The sequence below is a fragment of the Genypterus blacodes genome, unplaced genomic scaffold (assembly GCF_046128005.1).
Source record: "Genypterus blacodes isolate CSIRO-AG114 ecotype Tasmania unplaced genomic scaffold, CSIRO-AGI_Gbla_v1 ptg000052l_1, whole genome shotgun sequence".
Classification (NCBI taxonomy): Eukaryota; Metazoa; Chordata; class Actinopteri; order Ophidiiformes; family Ophidiidae; genus Genypterus; species Genypterus blacodes.
This window is the reverse complement of record NW_027466864.1, coordinates 4,165,446-4,182,167: the sequence shown is the minus strand read 5'-3', so window position 1 is coordinate 4,182,167 and position 16,722 is coordinate 4,165,446. Positions and strand designations below refer to the sequence as shown.

Sequence of the window (16,722 nt, the reverse complement as noted above, 5' to 3'; positions counted from 1 at the left end):
CTCTAAACAGCACAGGCAAAAGATTATGAGATTGAAGATCTGAGATACTAATTAAAGAAAAGTAAAAAAAGTGTCAGTTCTATTCAATATGGATTAAAGAATGGTGATACTAATTACTTTACTGTGCTCCTCAATGCTTGAAGTAATGGTGGTAACACAAGCTGTCATTGAGGTGCGAATGGTGCAGATTCTACTCATTGCACTGCCGATTCTGAGACCAGAACTACATTTGTCTGGCATTGTGATGATGACTTGAGTGAGTCACTAGCCAGCTAGCTCTAGTCTAACAAACGTTCAACATCAGTAAACATTAAAAGGAGGGCATCACAAGACAACATCTGACAGCAGTTTTCACTGGTTGGTTTCCTAATTCCATGACTTTTCTTGGATTTTAGGACCACATAGCAACAGAAAGAATGTTTAGAGAAATGCAGGATATTGTCTTGTGAAAGTAGATGTCTTGCCAACATTATTTTAAACTACAGCATAACCATAGCTATCCAGACTTTATCTCATAGGTTGCAATTTTAATCAATCACTCTCTTACATGTGCTCTTTTCTTATATATTCTCTTATATGTTTATATATTGTTTGCAGGTTTGCATTCCAAAAATAATAGAAACACAAGCCCTTTTGTTTGGCTCTGCAGCTTTCACAAAACAAGCATAAGAGACATTAGATGAGATCAAAGTTACAGCATAATATCATTTCTTTCCAGTGAGTGAATGTAGTTTAGTAGTGCCACCTTATGAATTTGGTGTCACTGCAAAAAAAAAAAAAAAAAAATCTGAAAGAACACAAAATTACCTTGAAACATAAATAATTTATTTTACCACTAGAGCACCGCAATAATACTGTGTTACAATACAGCATAGTGGGTCAACAACATTATCATCACCATCATCACCATCACCACCATCATCATCACAACAACAAATAAAAAAACAGAAAACAGCTCCATTGTGACGAAGTTGGTTCCTTGCACTTTTCCCCCCTGCTATTCAGGAAGTCCACTGGCACTAAGCACCCAAAGGGGCCAGGGTCAGGTCACCTACGTCAACACTCCTCCTTTGATAATGGGGGAGGGGGGTTGTGACTAACTAAAGAAGGGTATTTAAAAGACTAAAATTAGCAATAACTAAAAACAGCATCAGTGCAATTTGTTTTTTAAGAAACAAAAGGATAATGACTGACAGTTGTTATGAGTTTGTGGGTGAAATGAGAGCTCTGTACTAGCAGGAGGGTGACACGTGACAGATGAAGTGATGACATGACACAAAGACAATGGACTCTTAACATAACATTCTTGGTTCTATGAAGGCCTATCTACTTCCTTTAACATGTAATACACATTTTTCGTTTGTCTAATTGACAGTATCTCCCCAAATGTATTATTATCTTCATTTCACAAAAGAAACACAAACATCACCACGTTTGAACCCAGACCTTTCATAGCTCATGTGGATCCTATTACAAAGCAGGTAGAATCAAAATACTGATAACCCCTTTTAATGCAAAGTGTAAATGCCAATCCCAACATTGGATGTCATTAGCCAGATAATGCATCTCAATAAAGAGCATCGCATTTTAATGTAAGGTGAAATTGGAGAGGAGTTCAAGTGTCTCTAGGTCGTGTTCATCAGTAAAGGTGGCGTGGAGCATGACATCAATAGGCAGATTGGTTCAGTGTCTGCAGTGATGCAAACACTGTATCAAACTGTCGTGGTGAAGAGAGAGCTGAACCTGAAGGCAAGGCTCTCAATTAACAGTCAACCTAGGCTCCAACTCTTACCTCTGGTGATGAGCTCTGGGTAGTGACCCAAATGTGATTAAGGATACACGCAGTCACAATTACTTTCCTTTGCAAGGCGACTCACCCCGAGGGACAGAGTCTGGAGTAGAACCTGATTGAGATTTCTCACTGTTGAAAGGATCCAGTTGAGGTACATAGGGACGTGTGTCAGGCCCAAACCACGGGGCACACCGGGAATAGGCTTGAGGTATTATACATACATATCATTTATATCTATATGTATGTATTTCCCAGGCCATCCATAGGATCTATTTGACAATAGTATGTACACATACATATACGTAATAATTATATTAAATACATTCTATGGATGGCCTGGGAAATATGGAGAGGGCTAATTTGCTTAGTATGACTCCTCCACAAGCCCGACCCAGATAAGAGGTGGTACATTACTGACCAATGTTGAGTTATTAGGAGTAACAAAAAACATGTTCTAACATGTTAACTGCAAGTAGGAGTCATTATTATTTATACCACAGCCATGTAAAATACTTATTACTTTCCTCATTAGTGTTGTTTGCCTCATCTATCTTCATTATTAACACATTTAAGGACATAATAGAGTCATTAATGTACTTATACTATGACCACAGAAAAAAACATGCTTAGGTTTGTCTGACTGCTCCAGTCCATTCTGCACCATCAGTGCAGCTTTATTAAAGTGCAGGTAGCCTTTGCAAAAATAGTTTACAAGGCTATGGTTACTAAGGGCTGGCCCATATTGTTTGAGTCTTCCAATTACTATTCTTTATATAAATACTATACATATACAGTATACATATACAGTATATATATATATATATACATATACAGTATATATATACAAATACAGTATACATATACATATATTATATATATATATATATATATATATATATATATATATATATAACACTTGGTTAATGCATACGTGACTAAGCGGTTCACGTGACTAAGCGGTTCACATTTCTGTCACTGCAGAAAACAAATGAACCAATTCAGTCATTTGTGAACACTTGTAGACTTGTAGATCATCACTTAATTCACACAACAGACACACACTCCCTATTCTCTGTGTCTGTCTGCCTCCAGGACAGCAACACTGGCATGTTGGAAATGGCACATGATTGGCTACAATCCCCATGTGCCTATCACATATCATTTCTTCTGTAAACTGACCCCATTGGCCCTCTGGGTTGGAAGCCCTTTGTAATGCTCAGCCTGTAGAAAAAGCTGAAAAACTCTTCAGCAACTATGTCTTTTATCACTGATTATGAATGTAACTGTTTTGGTGACAGATTATTTGAAAACTGGTTCAGAAACAACACCAACTTGGGCCAGCCCTAGTGTCAATGGAAAACATATCAAACTGAACTTATAATGTGAAAAGATGATGCTGATTGGGCAAAGCTTGTCCTGTTGCCTGTGCTAAGTGGTCATGGTATAAGCATGATGAGGTTGGCAATGGAACTATCTTGGCTTCTTTTGCCTCGTCTGTTATTTGGTGTATCAGGACAGTGAGATGTTGACGTGATAAACTTTTCCCCTGGTGCTGGGTGTCAAACTTTAACCATACATTATAGATTTCAAAACTTAAAAAATACAAAACACAGAAGAACATAGGAAGGAGGATGTGGTATGATTTGAATGTTAAAACTGTAGATGGAGTTAGAGAGGGGAGTGAAGTGCCATGTAACTGTTAGAAGCAGGGTTACTTTAAGGACTTATTTCACATATATACACTTATCACTTATACTTCCAGTGTTTGCCATACTCTTGGTGTGACAAGTGTGTGAGGTGATACATGTTGACAGGGCCTTCAAAATCAGAAAAAAACAAAGAAAAAAACAGACATACCTGTACAAAAGCCATATCTTTGTCACTTTGTGTATGTGTGTGTGTTTGTGTGTGCCCGTGCATGTGTGTTTGTGTGAGATTTTGATACCACTGCTAAAGATGATTGAATTTTACAAGATTCCCCCCCACAAAGGGGTCCTGCAAGCATAAAATCAATCTAAGTAAACACATTAATCAACATCAACTATAGCTTATGCCTCCTGCAAACTGTATGATGCAATTGTTTAATGAATGGCTGGTGAATCATAGCGCATAAGCGTGTGTCGGCGCAGCAGTCAAATTGTGAGATTTTGGTCAGACATTTCTGACACTGTAAAAGAGAAATTAGCTTTCACTCGAGATTGTTAACTTTCATCTCTGAGAGCCCAAGTTTTGTAGAACCGGCATCTGGTTGCTATTAAATGAGAGGTGGCTTTAGGTCTAAATATGCTTCTCTTGAAGTTGTAGTGGACAGTTGAAAGTCCTGCTGTGCCAGCAGCTAATTTGCCAGGCATGGCTCACCATGAGTGTGTGAGCAGTAACACTGGGTAGGGTTTTAATTCCTTTCTCAAGGCCTTTTCCGTAAAAATAAATGCGTGCCATCATTCCTGTTTATATTCCCATTTATAATTATGTGAAGATACAAATACACAGAAAATACACAATTCCTCATAGCAACCACTCCCTCTATGGTGAAAATGTGTTCCGATATCCCCGTTTATGTGATAATGTTGAGATTGCAGAGATACATACACTACCCCAAAAGTTTCTCATCAACATCTAAGATCTCTGAGGGTACGCCAGATGAACCAAATTGCAATAAGTAGGAATCACCACTGCTGAGTCGTCATGAGCACATCTACACACATTGATAAACTGCTACATTTTCCAGGAACATGGTACATACTTTTGAAATACTTGTCAAATATTTCATCAAGTATGAAGAATATTTGAGGTTTGCCAGTTTGAAGTGTAATCTGGACCAAAGCTACTATTAAGGTATTTAATGTATTAATTATGGATAACTCTATCCACAAGCCCAGGTTTGCTTGTCATTGGTCAGTGTGAAACTAAATAAAACTATACAGGAAAATATCCCTCGACTAGGTTGTGCATACAAAAATAATTTACGATTGTACCTTTAGCATTGGTATCAAAATCTAGATTCTGCCATTGTGGTAACACTCATCAGCTATGGTGTATATGTACAGATGTGGCTAAAAGTTTTGGTATAAAAAAACCAGCAACATTTTCTCTGAAATAATTTGAAACTGACAAAAGTAATCACCATCCACCCTAAGTCTCCATATTTAATAGAATTGACACTTTACTTTTGCTTTTTGATGTAACATGTTATTTTAAATAATAAAACAAATGAAAATAGTGTGGACAGAATTATTGATACCCCTTAGAGTTGATAATAATAACTAACTGGATTGTAGTGATATTTCAAGAAGACTGTTTTCTTGAATTAGTATCACTGGTGTCTTTAATCTTACAATAAGTCAAGAAAAGGGAGAGTTGTCTGAGAAGATAAGAAAGAAATAATTGTCAATCATGGTGAAGATAAAGTCTAAAACAGCATCTCAAGACAGCATGATTTTCTTGTGACCATGGTTGCTAAATAGCTAAACCTCTCTCAATGTGGCCACAAGAGCAAGACTGAGCCCAGATTGAACAGAAAGATCATTTGTACTGTGGAACTGTGAACCAAGGAAAACAGATACAAGTCAAAGTAGTATATTAAATCGAAAATAAATAGTGTCAGTTCTATTAAATATGACATAAAGAATTGTCGATGCGATTACTTTTGTCAATCTCACTGAAGAGAAAAGTGTATGGTTTTAACTGAAACACTTTGAGCCACGTCTTTATGTCTATACTGTTTGGCTTCAATAAGCACACTTTTGTTCAGTACCTATAATCTCCAACACACCATACCTGATTGTGAACTGGTGAAGTGTGTAATAGTGCATAATAGAGTGTAATAGAGATAGCATGGTTGTAGTTTGACTCTGTGTACTGTATGCCCAAGTTGTGTCTTAAGGAGGGAGAGTGTTTGTGCTTGATTGTGGGGATTTCCTAGCTGCACTTGCAAGACTTGACGATCATATTGGAGAGTTGCTCTATTTTGGGTGTCTTGCCAATGTAGTAGAGAATCGTGAGAGGCTCCAGGTCCTGAGAGACACAGCAGGGTGATGCTGATGCTTCAGGGTTGATGGTGTTATACAGGCCTAAGACCTACACAAAGGTGGAACACAAGCATCAGATCAGTCTTATCGCTTATTAGCCAAATTTATTCCTAAACATTTTTATGACCTTTCCATAACTGTTGTGAACGTCAATTGAAATTCAAAGGATAATATTAATCAATAACTTCTGAAGATATTTGCTTGAAGCCGGTAGAAACACTAGCTGTAGGCGAAGTGAAAATGTTTCAAAGGGAAGAAGAGCACTCATCTCTGTAGCTTTTTGTTTGTTTCATATCTTTAAGCAGATGATCAGCTATTATTAAACCAACATTTGCTCTGTCTCAACTGATTGTTAAACCTAAACCTCTTCCTCACCTTTGAATGCTGGGTGTCTGCACTCCACAGATATGGACATGCCCCAGCACAGAAATTGGCATTGTAGCCTTTGGGCTCATGGATCCACCTCCAGCCGAGGTCCTTCTTAAAATCGATGTAGAGTGACCGTAAGCAGCAGTTGTCCTGCACGTTTCTATGGATTACACAAGAGACAAAGGTGAGAATGTCATTAGTGGCAAACATGTACACACACACACATTTTTTTGTTGTGAATTCCAAATTGTCTACCATTCACCTCAAACCCCCAAACCCCCAAAGGTGAGGGTGAGGGTAAAGTATGATAGTGTCATTTCTATTGGTCATTGTTGAGGTTCATTCATGACATGAAGCTCCTTCCACATAACAAACCATACAACATTTCATCAATTGATCAGTTGGGGAATTCTTACTTAAAAACAGTTATCAGCCAGTTTGTGATATTCACCTCTGATATGATGCATGTTTCTGACTGTAGCCAGACCAGGTGAATCTACAAATCCACATCAAAACTACAGTGGAACCAAAAGGCTCTCTCAGGTAACATCATTTTCATATTTAATTTACTTCTGTTTAATTTCATTTTTATACATATTCATCTTGAAATAACCATCAGTTTGGGCTGGGGCCTATGCTATGAGAGGCAGGGTGCTTGGACAGATTCCAGTCCATCACATGGTTGACACGGAAGAGACCAACTTATTCACACCAATGGGAGAGTTTCAATTTCCAAACAACCTTAATTGTAGGTTTTTTGGTATTAGACAAATTCATCTTTATTTTAATTTAGTACAAAATAAGTTTGGTGACTCTGGGCTGGTACCTGGAGCAGTAGGCGGCGTCCAGGGCTCTCTTGGATCTGTGGCTCTTGTGCTGGGACTGCGATTCCAGACGATATGAAGGCAGCAGCATTAGGAGAAGGTGTGGAGACCGTGCGCTGTGCCGCCGCTTCTTAAATACCTTCAGGTCCCCACCGTGGATGAAGCTGTCATCAATACCTGGAAACATGCGAACAACATCAGCAATCTGAATTGTACTGCATGTACAGTATCCATGTGTATGAAAGAAATATTAAAGCATAAACCACAAATAAACAAACAACAAAATGTCATTATTTAGCTTGTTTTCAAAAGGAATAGGTACAATGTCAAAGAAAACCTGCTGTTTTCACTCAAGTGATTATGTAGCTGTGGTCATTGTGTCCAAATCCCTTATTTCACACAGAGATCAATTTGATTAATTAATAAATATCAATAAACTGTACATATTGCGTCTCTAATTAAAGCATATATTCACCTGTCATGATACATGCGGTAATCTCACTACAAAAAGATGTGAGAGTATAGTGTGCACGTAAACACAGTGACTTTAAGACACATGTCAGGCACCATGTATATAGATTTACATAATCCCTGAACAAGTTTTTGATGTGTGAATCAAATCACCTGCAAAGCGCGCCTCAAGCTCCTCGCTCTTGTTGGGAATAATGTAGTTGTTTGATGGGACAAATGTGCAGCATGGGCAGTGCAAGCTGATCTTGAATCCACTATTTCTATCTACAGAGAGACAGAAATTATGAGAAAAGTTCATTTTAAAATATTAAGTGGCAGGAAAGACTAAACATCATGAACATGCACCTACCTCTGTGGTTCAGCCATTCACTCACTGCCTCTGTCACATCAAAGGATAGCCACTCCCCTTCTGTTTGTGTCCGCACCACCTTGCTGTCAATGTACCGCTGTGTTGGGGAGGTCAGATCTTTGTGTCCTAAAATCTGTGGAATCAACACAATGTATCTATAGCTTATTTTGTGCAGTTATTGTGTGAGGCTTAAAATACACTTTCACAGTGCAAACTGAAACTGTATACACATGGACACAGCCACTACTTTGATTCTATATGTAAACCTACACGCCTATGATCACACAAGCCACCCCTCCAAGTTAGTATGGTGTTCATGGGTAATATGGAATAGGGACCCAGCTTCTCTCTATATCAGAATCTCCTTGTGAGTCTACTGTTTTACTAGAGGGTAAAGGCAGTAGCTCAGTGGGTAGAGCTTCCGCTTGGGAACCGGAGGGTTGCCGGTTCGAGCCCCTGCCTAGGTGCCCCGGAGCAAGGCACTGAACCCTTAATTGCTCTGCGAAGGGTGGTAATGTAATGTAAGTTGCTTTGGATAAAAGCGTCTGCCAAATGATCGTAATGTAATGTACTAATTGTGGTTTACTTGTGTGGACAAAATGGTTTCAAATAAAAAACATGTAAACATAATAATCTGCCACCACATGTGAATCCACACCTGGTGTAGCCTTCTCATTAAACAAGTCATCATATGTGTTCTGTAAATGATCCTGTCAATTTCATCCATGTATACATCTTGCATTTTTGATCACAGTGAAGGCAGTATATAATATGTACACGCTGCATATAACCACACTGAATTAAAAGTCACTGTTATGAACTGTACAGATGTCATTAGGTATAGAGAGTGGACACTGATGCTAGAAGGACTCAAACTCAAAGGAATATGTGTTATGGTCAGTTTTGTATCCTGGGGACTTAAAACTGCAGCGAGAGGTGAATGGACAATGTTTGATTTCTTGAAAAAAGTTAAAGAGATACTCTTTTCAGAGTGAATTAACTGCCCCATCCAGTAAAGTTATGGTGGACATAATGGCTGCATATTTTCAAACCTTTTAGAGGAGCTGTTTTGCCATGTATACACGTGAATGAACGAGTTTCTATGTGATGGATGAGTAAGTGCTTCTTGTTATCAGGTCTACCCCTTTGTACCGGCCCGTCCTTTACTCCCTCACACACATCCAGCAGCTGTTTGCATGAGAAAATCTCTCCGTTTGGCGCTGTGTTTAGTCCAGCTGTCATCCCCTGGTCTGGATGTAAACATGGTATGGGAACTGGCTGGTGCAGACAAGCTGACAGACAGGCTGCCTGGGGTGACTATAGAGCTCTGGCACTGACCTGAATTCCTTACTGTGCACTCACACACATCCATTGAACTTGTATTCGTGTATTTTCCAGTGTTTATTACAGTTATTTGTCTTTAACTTCAGGGCCCAGTATCAGGTAAAAATACATATATAAAACAGGTTCATGTCATTGACACAAAACCAAACTGCAATGATCCCAATAGTAGCTCTGTAAACAATGGGCTGGGTCTCTCCTACCCAGTCCAGAGGAAACTGTTTGTACCTGGTAAAGCTCAATGCGCTGCTCAGACACTCGGGCCACCGGGTTTTGGAGACGGAAGATCCTGAGCTCAGCCTTCACAAGGTTGGAAGCATTCTTCTCCATGGATGACACATCGAATGTCAGGCGTCTGAAGTAAGGGTTGAAGTGGGTAGGAGAGATGACATCTACAAAAAGGAGAGAGACGTGCCGATCTGAGTACATACCCTCACAATGTGGACAAAATATTTACTCAATGTAAAACATAATCCACAACTTAAACAGTACATACATCAATAAATAGGGTAAAGGTAATATACTACATGTGGAATACTTCCTACTGTAAGTGAAGTGTGGGAAAAGGATATCTCATGAAGTACCAGCGCCTCACTTTTTGCTTATAGTTATTTCCGAACTCTGTTATCAATGGATTTGAATTGCCAACTGTATTGCGGTTGATTTTGGGTTGGTAAGATTGATTGTAATCATCTCACCTGTCTGTGCCACAATCAGTCCTTACATTTGTACTGGAATGTGTAAATGCACCCTCGTCTAAACAGTATTTCAGACGTTTCACTCCTGCCATGACACATTTCTGGAGTGACTTTCAGTAGCTTTAAAGATGTTTCAATCTCAAATAAGTCTATTGGTATCAACCAAGCCATGTGACACTAACTCTGTTACCCAGGGAAACACTTTCACAGTATGTTCAGTGTGACAGCCACGCACAGTAGCAGCAGCGCAATCACTCTCATTGCTTCAACCCATGTGTGTTAGTGTGTGTGTGTGTTTGACAGGCGCTTCCACTGTAGTACTGGGACACACACAGACACACACACATTGGCAGCCATGTGTGTTACCATGTCTGACAGATGCTGTTAAACACAAAAACACACACAAGCATGCACAACGTAATACTGGAAACCATGTGTGCGGTGGGGGAGTGTTTGACACACACCACTGTGCATTAGGAGGCCCGGAGGTCTTAAATTGATGTCTGTAACGTAAGGCAAAAGTCCAGGATTAGCAAGACAGTGTGGTTTGTTTAGAGAGAGAAAACAACCACAGCAACCATCAGGACGGTTGAATAGGGGAAGGGGGGCGGGGGTCTGGGGGTGTAGCAGACTCCATACTTTCATACCTACTGTATAATAGTTTCTGATAGGAATAGCAGGATGACTCTATTACTCTAAAGTACCATAACTCTGAAACACACCACGCAACTGAAACCACATTTAGACTTACAGTATATAAAGCAGTATATTGAGAATTTTATTTTTATTTGTTGGCGATTGTGCAGCCCAAGAAAAATGTGTGCCTTCTTGATCTAAAGTCTCATTAAATGTCTTATTGTTTAATTCAGATTGTTTTGGTCAGATCTGATCATTTTGTCTTAATGGTTCACATTCTTATTTTTGAGGTTCTCCCACTACAGTCACCACAGCTCTGCCCTGAAGGATGACATGATGATGAATAAAGTATCTTATCTTATCTTATGAAAGACCGGGAAATGGAAAAGACCTGGAAATGGAAAAGACTTGGAAATTTACCTGGATGTGTACATTTAAAAAAAAAGAAAAGAAAAGTTTTCATAAATATGAACCCTGCACGGCCATTTCTCAGACACTTTCTTTTCAAAGTGCTTTGTTAATGATTTCCCCCCCTCCAGTTTAGCTTGTTTGGAAGCATCTGCACCTAACACATTTCTCCTTTTCTGTGTTGTCTCTTGCTGTCCTCCATGTGTATTTTATTTTTTACCAGACTGTGCCAACATGGAGTCACATAGCCAGAGATCAGATATGAATCACATATGCAAGCGACCCAATAATGATGATAAGAAAATATTACAGAAGTTTCAAACTGTTCAGAAATAATGCGGTCAGTGTCACATCACTGGATGCATCCAAAATAAATAAAAAACAGAGTGGATTTTGCAGAGCAATGTGAGTAACTAGAGAGCAGAAATACAATGCGACCCAGGAAAATCCTGTGGAGGGTTTACTGTGTCAAATTCAACCCCTGACTGTGTTTGTCCAGCCAATTCTGCAGCCTCTCACAGCCACATATGAAATACCTCTGCTGGTGTTGTGTTTCAGCAAGGCTCAACGTCTCTCCTTATACTTTTTACTTACATATCCAGCGGGTGAGCAGGATATGTGGGGCCGAGGCTTCTGACATTGGTGGGACAGTGCTGTACCTCAGCTATGATGTTGTTTGATTTGTAATGTGTTTACCAGTCATGTCTGAGCACATTGAAATATCACAATGGAATCTTATAAGTCATTTTAACACAATAAACAAGTCATGTAAGTGGGTCTGTGTTGTACTTTTCAGTTGTTCTGTTCAATTTGCAAAGGAGTAACATGACCTGGGGATATAATAAAAGTTGCTGAGGTCATTTGTGACCTTACTCTTCTCGCGAATCTGGCACATTTTCTGCCACGTTACATAAGATATTATCCTATTTTGAAGCACCACAGTTATGCTTTTACTGTATATATTTTGTTGTTTTACAAAAAGTCTGAGATGAATTTCTTGTACTTCAGCACAACTGAAATAGTTTGAGTTTGAGTTTCCTAAGCATTGTTCCAAATTACACCAGTGTACAAAACTGGCATCCTCACCATCAGGAGAGAACTCCACAGTCATTCCACCTTTCCAAGTTATTAGTCTCAAAATAGCTCAATTAAATGTCATTGTTACGTTTCTATTTCTGCATTTGTTGACGCTGCTTTGGACTGAATGGAATTTTTGTTTTTTCACCCTTTGATGACTCTACATTTCCACTCTTTGTGGTACCAGATGTACTGACACTGATAATGTCATGGTTTAAGTTTTGGACTAATTGATTTTGGTGTGAAAATGAATCACTTGTTTATGGATTACTTATGCCTAACAACAATAGACTCAAAAATAAGGTTATTTACCTGAGAAAGAAATCTACCAATCAATCAACACACTGAGATAACATATTTTCTTTCTAAAATGAGACATCTAAATTCATCCGGTTTAGAAACTGCAATGTTTCAAACACACAGTTTAAACTTTAAAGCAAAGCAATTGATCTCCACACCTATAATATCTATTCTGTTGCAAATAAGGTTCTTTCAGGCTTGAAAAGTGGCGCTTAAAGTTGTCATACTATATATATGTGTGCGTGTGTATACGTGTATTGTGTATATATACTGTATACATAACATTATAATCATAATTTCGTATGCAGTTGTACATCTGTGGAGGTCAGAGATCTCTAGGTGCTTTCTAGTTTCTTTAGTTTTTAATTCATTCTGGACAACGCTTCAAAGATCTATGTGGCTGCCATCTCACAAAAACAGATGCACCCTGAGCATTAAATATAATGTTGGTTATGATTGCTCAGCTGGTGTGTGTGATACTGAAAACATAGATTTTGCTCATAGTATCACATTTATATAAAAGAATTACAGCAACGTGTCCCGACTTTAAGCATGTGTGTATGCATTTACTCGATCTATCTATCTGTCTGTCTGTCTGTCTGTCTGTCTATCTTTACTGATAGGTGACCAGATGAGGATATGAGACTTTAGATTCTCTTGCTTGTTTCCGTTTCCTTCCCATCCGTCAGCAAGGAACGTCACTTTCAGCTCTCAGCAGCCGGCTGAAAGAGTGTTTACTCAAACTACTGCACAGCCTTGTGAATGAGTCTGCTGTGCTCAACACTACACTGGGCACATTGACCAGAAGTTTAGGGGAGGGCTAAAGCCAGGCCAGCACATGGAGCTTATAGCATGCAGACACACACACACACACACACACACACACACACACACACACACACAAACACACAGTTACTTTATCAGGTGAACCTTCAGAGATGTAGCTCATTAAACAGTCAATATTCAGATATCTTAAATAATAATAAACGTCACGTCATTCTTGTCATAGTGGAAAAGCCAACCATCTTGAGACACTGATTTCATAACTAGAACTAAAATATAACTAAAATTCTTGACCCAAACTCCCTTATCAAGGCTTGCATGTCATTGTCCACTGTCCAGCACTGCATCACAGTAAATACATAACCTGAGAAGGGATTAAAATGTACCTCCAAGAATTTCTTCCCCAAACATACTGACAACAGGGACTAATAATAGATTAAGGGAGTAAGAGTGAGGAGCTCAGGAGTGAGGTCAGAGTAAAACTGCTGCTGCTTTGCATTGAAAGGAGCCAGCTGAGGTGGTTTGGGGATCTAATCAGGATGCATTATTATATATCCTAACTGTCTTGGGCTCGCTTAGGACAAGCTGGAGAACTTGGCCATGGAGAGGGAAATCTGGGCTTCTGAGCTTGGCATGCTGCCTCTGGGACCAGGACCTGGATACTGACAATAGACAGAAGATAACGGCTTACATTTTGTCCGGCCTGCGGTGAAAGCTGTGGTGGAATATGCCAATAAAACTCCACTTACGCCCAGACTAATGAAAACAGTTTCCAGCTCCTTAACCCTCTATCTATACTGCCATTGTAACTGGTGCTTGGACTCAACCTGTATAAAAGTTATAATGAGCTCAATCATTGGAGAAAACATGGGCTTTCATTTTAGTGCTTTCTATTATTTCTACAACATTTTTCTTTATGTGTGCAAGTCAAAGTTCAAACTTACACTGGTATCAAAATCATTTGAACACAAAAGGTTCCATTTAGGTGCTGAGCTTCCATGGCTGAACAATAGTCCAACAAATGCAATCTGAAGGAAAGCAATCGTGGAATCAACAAGTTCAAAACTGTATCGTAAGAAGTTTCTAGTTCATCACCTAACACACAACAGACATTGTATGATCCATGAAGAGAAGGACCAAAATCAAAAACAAAACAATGGTCTAAAGAGAAGGGAGTTTGTGTTGTGGAATGCACAAGTCAGAGTTTACACCTTAACCCAATAGAAATGCTGTGGAATGACCCTTCTGGCTGTTCAGGCATGAAATTGCAACAATATTGTTGAGGAAGTGAAGGAGTTTTGCAGGGAGGAACCGTTTAAGATTCTTCCTCACCGTTCTGCAAATCTGTTCACTGCAGCTAATGGAGATCCTACACGTTATTATCCACCTGGACTATGAATGTTTAAAGAATATTAAATTAAACATTGTGAAGTAGGACTGTTTGGTGTTGTGACTTTGATGAAGATCAGACCGCATTTAGTGAGGAGTAAGTGCAGTAATGCAGGTAAAGGCTCACAAGGTTTTTCTTACACCTGCAAATACACGTGTACTGCACATACAACACACACATACTGTATGGATGTGTCCCAGTAATGTGAGAGCCAAAGGGAAATTCTGACCTACGGTTGAGGGTGTGGGACACAAGCAAACCATTGCTTTTCTGCCTGAAAGTTCAGTGTTATACAGCAGCGTCAGCCCAAATTACTGCTGAGTTATCCAAACCTGACATGAAAATGATCCACCACAACTGGCACAACTCCATCCTGTACTAACAGAAGTACGGGCACGGCAATGATGTCACGTCACACACACACACACACACACACACACACACAGAGAGAGAGAGGGAGACAGTATAAGACGTTGGGCCTTCCTGCTCATGTCACTGGAGTATCGTCACACACAGCGGATACACAATCCTGATTCCTCTAATCAGTCACTTTATTACTCAGGACTTCCATTACCTCACATCCCAGTGACAACACACAAGCATGAGCGATGTGACAAAGAGTGTAAAGCAGACACACTGCCAAAGGCATCCATGTGTCCTAGGTAGCACTGTCATATTAGCATTTTTAGTATATATGAGTATATAGAATAGTGTGTATATAGCAGGGAATATGACTCTTATTAGAAAATAATATCAGTGATCTATGATCATATATGATGGTGCATGAGTGGACAAGGGGTGCGTTTAAAGTTTGAAGGTGTGTGTGTGTTCCAGTAGCAATGGCAGTATTTTTAGGTTAGTTTGAGAAAACTAGTGACGCCTACTGGTGAGAATCAACAGCCAAAACATAAATAACAATTGTCAGTGTAGCTGTCCTCGCAATCATTGCTCTCGTTACCGTCAGAAAGACATTTTACAACTGCTTAGACAAATGTAGGACCGTGGAACCAGCAAATCGGACTGATCTAAGCGACTTTATTGGACGAGTTGAGAATGAGAAGCTCGATCACTGCTGCTTGGTACAGACATGAGCATTGATAGGAGGCATGTGAACCTATGTACTGCTTATGTCTGGCAAATAGCTTCCTTACAGTAGGATGTTGGAAGTAAAGCATGGTTTATATTAAATTAACCATTGCTTTTTAGATATTACAGCCCTGAATGCCCTCCTGACCAAAGAATTCCTAAGTTCACGGATACTTTAGGAAACTTCTGTGAGGATCCATCCGGGCTTCCTTCCTGAGGGTCTGGCTGCTCTCTCCTCCCTGGCCTGCAAACTCTATTAGGAGTGGCTTTGTCAGCAGAAACTACAGACTTCATGAAGACCCCACATTCTTCAGAGACAGAATCAGTGCCTTTTGGACCTCTGACAAAAACTCAAATCATTACTGCTTTAAATTGAACAAGTAATACAATTTAATTAACGATAGCAACACAAGAGATACACATTAGTTAAAGTAGTACATTTCAGTCAACTTATGTGTCATTTTGTGAATGCTGTGGACCCCTAAATCTCCTCAAGTGTCCATGTACCCCATTTTGGGAACCATCACAGTTGAAAGCAAACAAACAGGCAACAAGGTGACTCAGTGTCACTCAGTTCTGTGTGTAGGTGTCCTCTGGGTGCTGTGGTTTACTCACACAACCCAAACAACCCAAAGAAATGCAGGTTACGTGAAATGGAAACTTTGAATCCCCTGTTTGTATGAATGCAAGTGTGACAGAGTTTCTGACTTTATGAGTAGGGCCTCTCATGCTCCAGGAGGCTTCAGCCGCCTGCAGCCCTGCACAAGATAAGGATGATATGATAAGACACACCCGAGGGGACTTATAAAGAGGTCTTAAACATCCACCATCTAAAGTTCCACTCTATCCTATGTCCAGGAAGAGTGGATTAAGTGAGAGATGTTTAAGTTATCCAACATAAATATCCATATTTATACAAAACAAACAATTCTGTTTTTCCCTTTTGTTATGTAACCAAGTCCTTCAACTTTGAACGTATCTACAACATTTGCATCTGAATTTGAACCTTAATTGCATCTGAAACACTGTTGAATCAAATCTCATCATTCATCAGTATCATTATGGGGCATCATTACAAATGAGACTCTCTCATCTTTCTATACTTGCCAACCAAATCACAAAGCTCGACAAAGCCCTGCATAAAATAGAAATAAAACAGCCACACGAACC

The 16,722-nt window shown here is 39.5% G+C and overlaps 1 protein-coding gene across 1 annotated transcript in view; it reads right to left on the bottom strand.

Annotated features, from left to right (window-relative positions):
• Positions 1-811: 811 nt before the first annotated feature.
• Positions 812-16,722, bottom strand: part of tgfb2 (transforming growth factor, beta 2) — a 31,116-nt gene continuing 15,205 nt past the window's right edge. Inside the window, exons 2-7 of the mRNA XM_076150529.1 lie at positions 9,403-9,566; positions 7,834-7,966; positions 7,638-7,748; positions 7,016-7,190; positions 6,196-6,349; positions 812-5,869 (exon numbers count right to left, since the gene is read on the bottom strand). Coding sequence (XP_076006644.1) covers positions 5,711-5,869; positions 6,196-6,349; positions 7,016-7,190; positions 7,638-7,748; positions 7,834-7,966; positions 9,403-9,566 — 896 coding nt within the window. The 3' untranslated portion in view covers positions 812-5,710. The remainder of the gene's footprint in view (positions 5,870-6,195; positions 6,350-7,015; positions 7,191-7,637; positions 7,749-7,833; positions 7,967-9,402; positions 9,567-16,722) is intronic.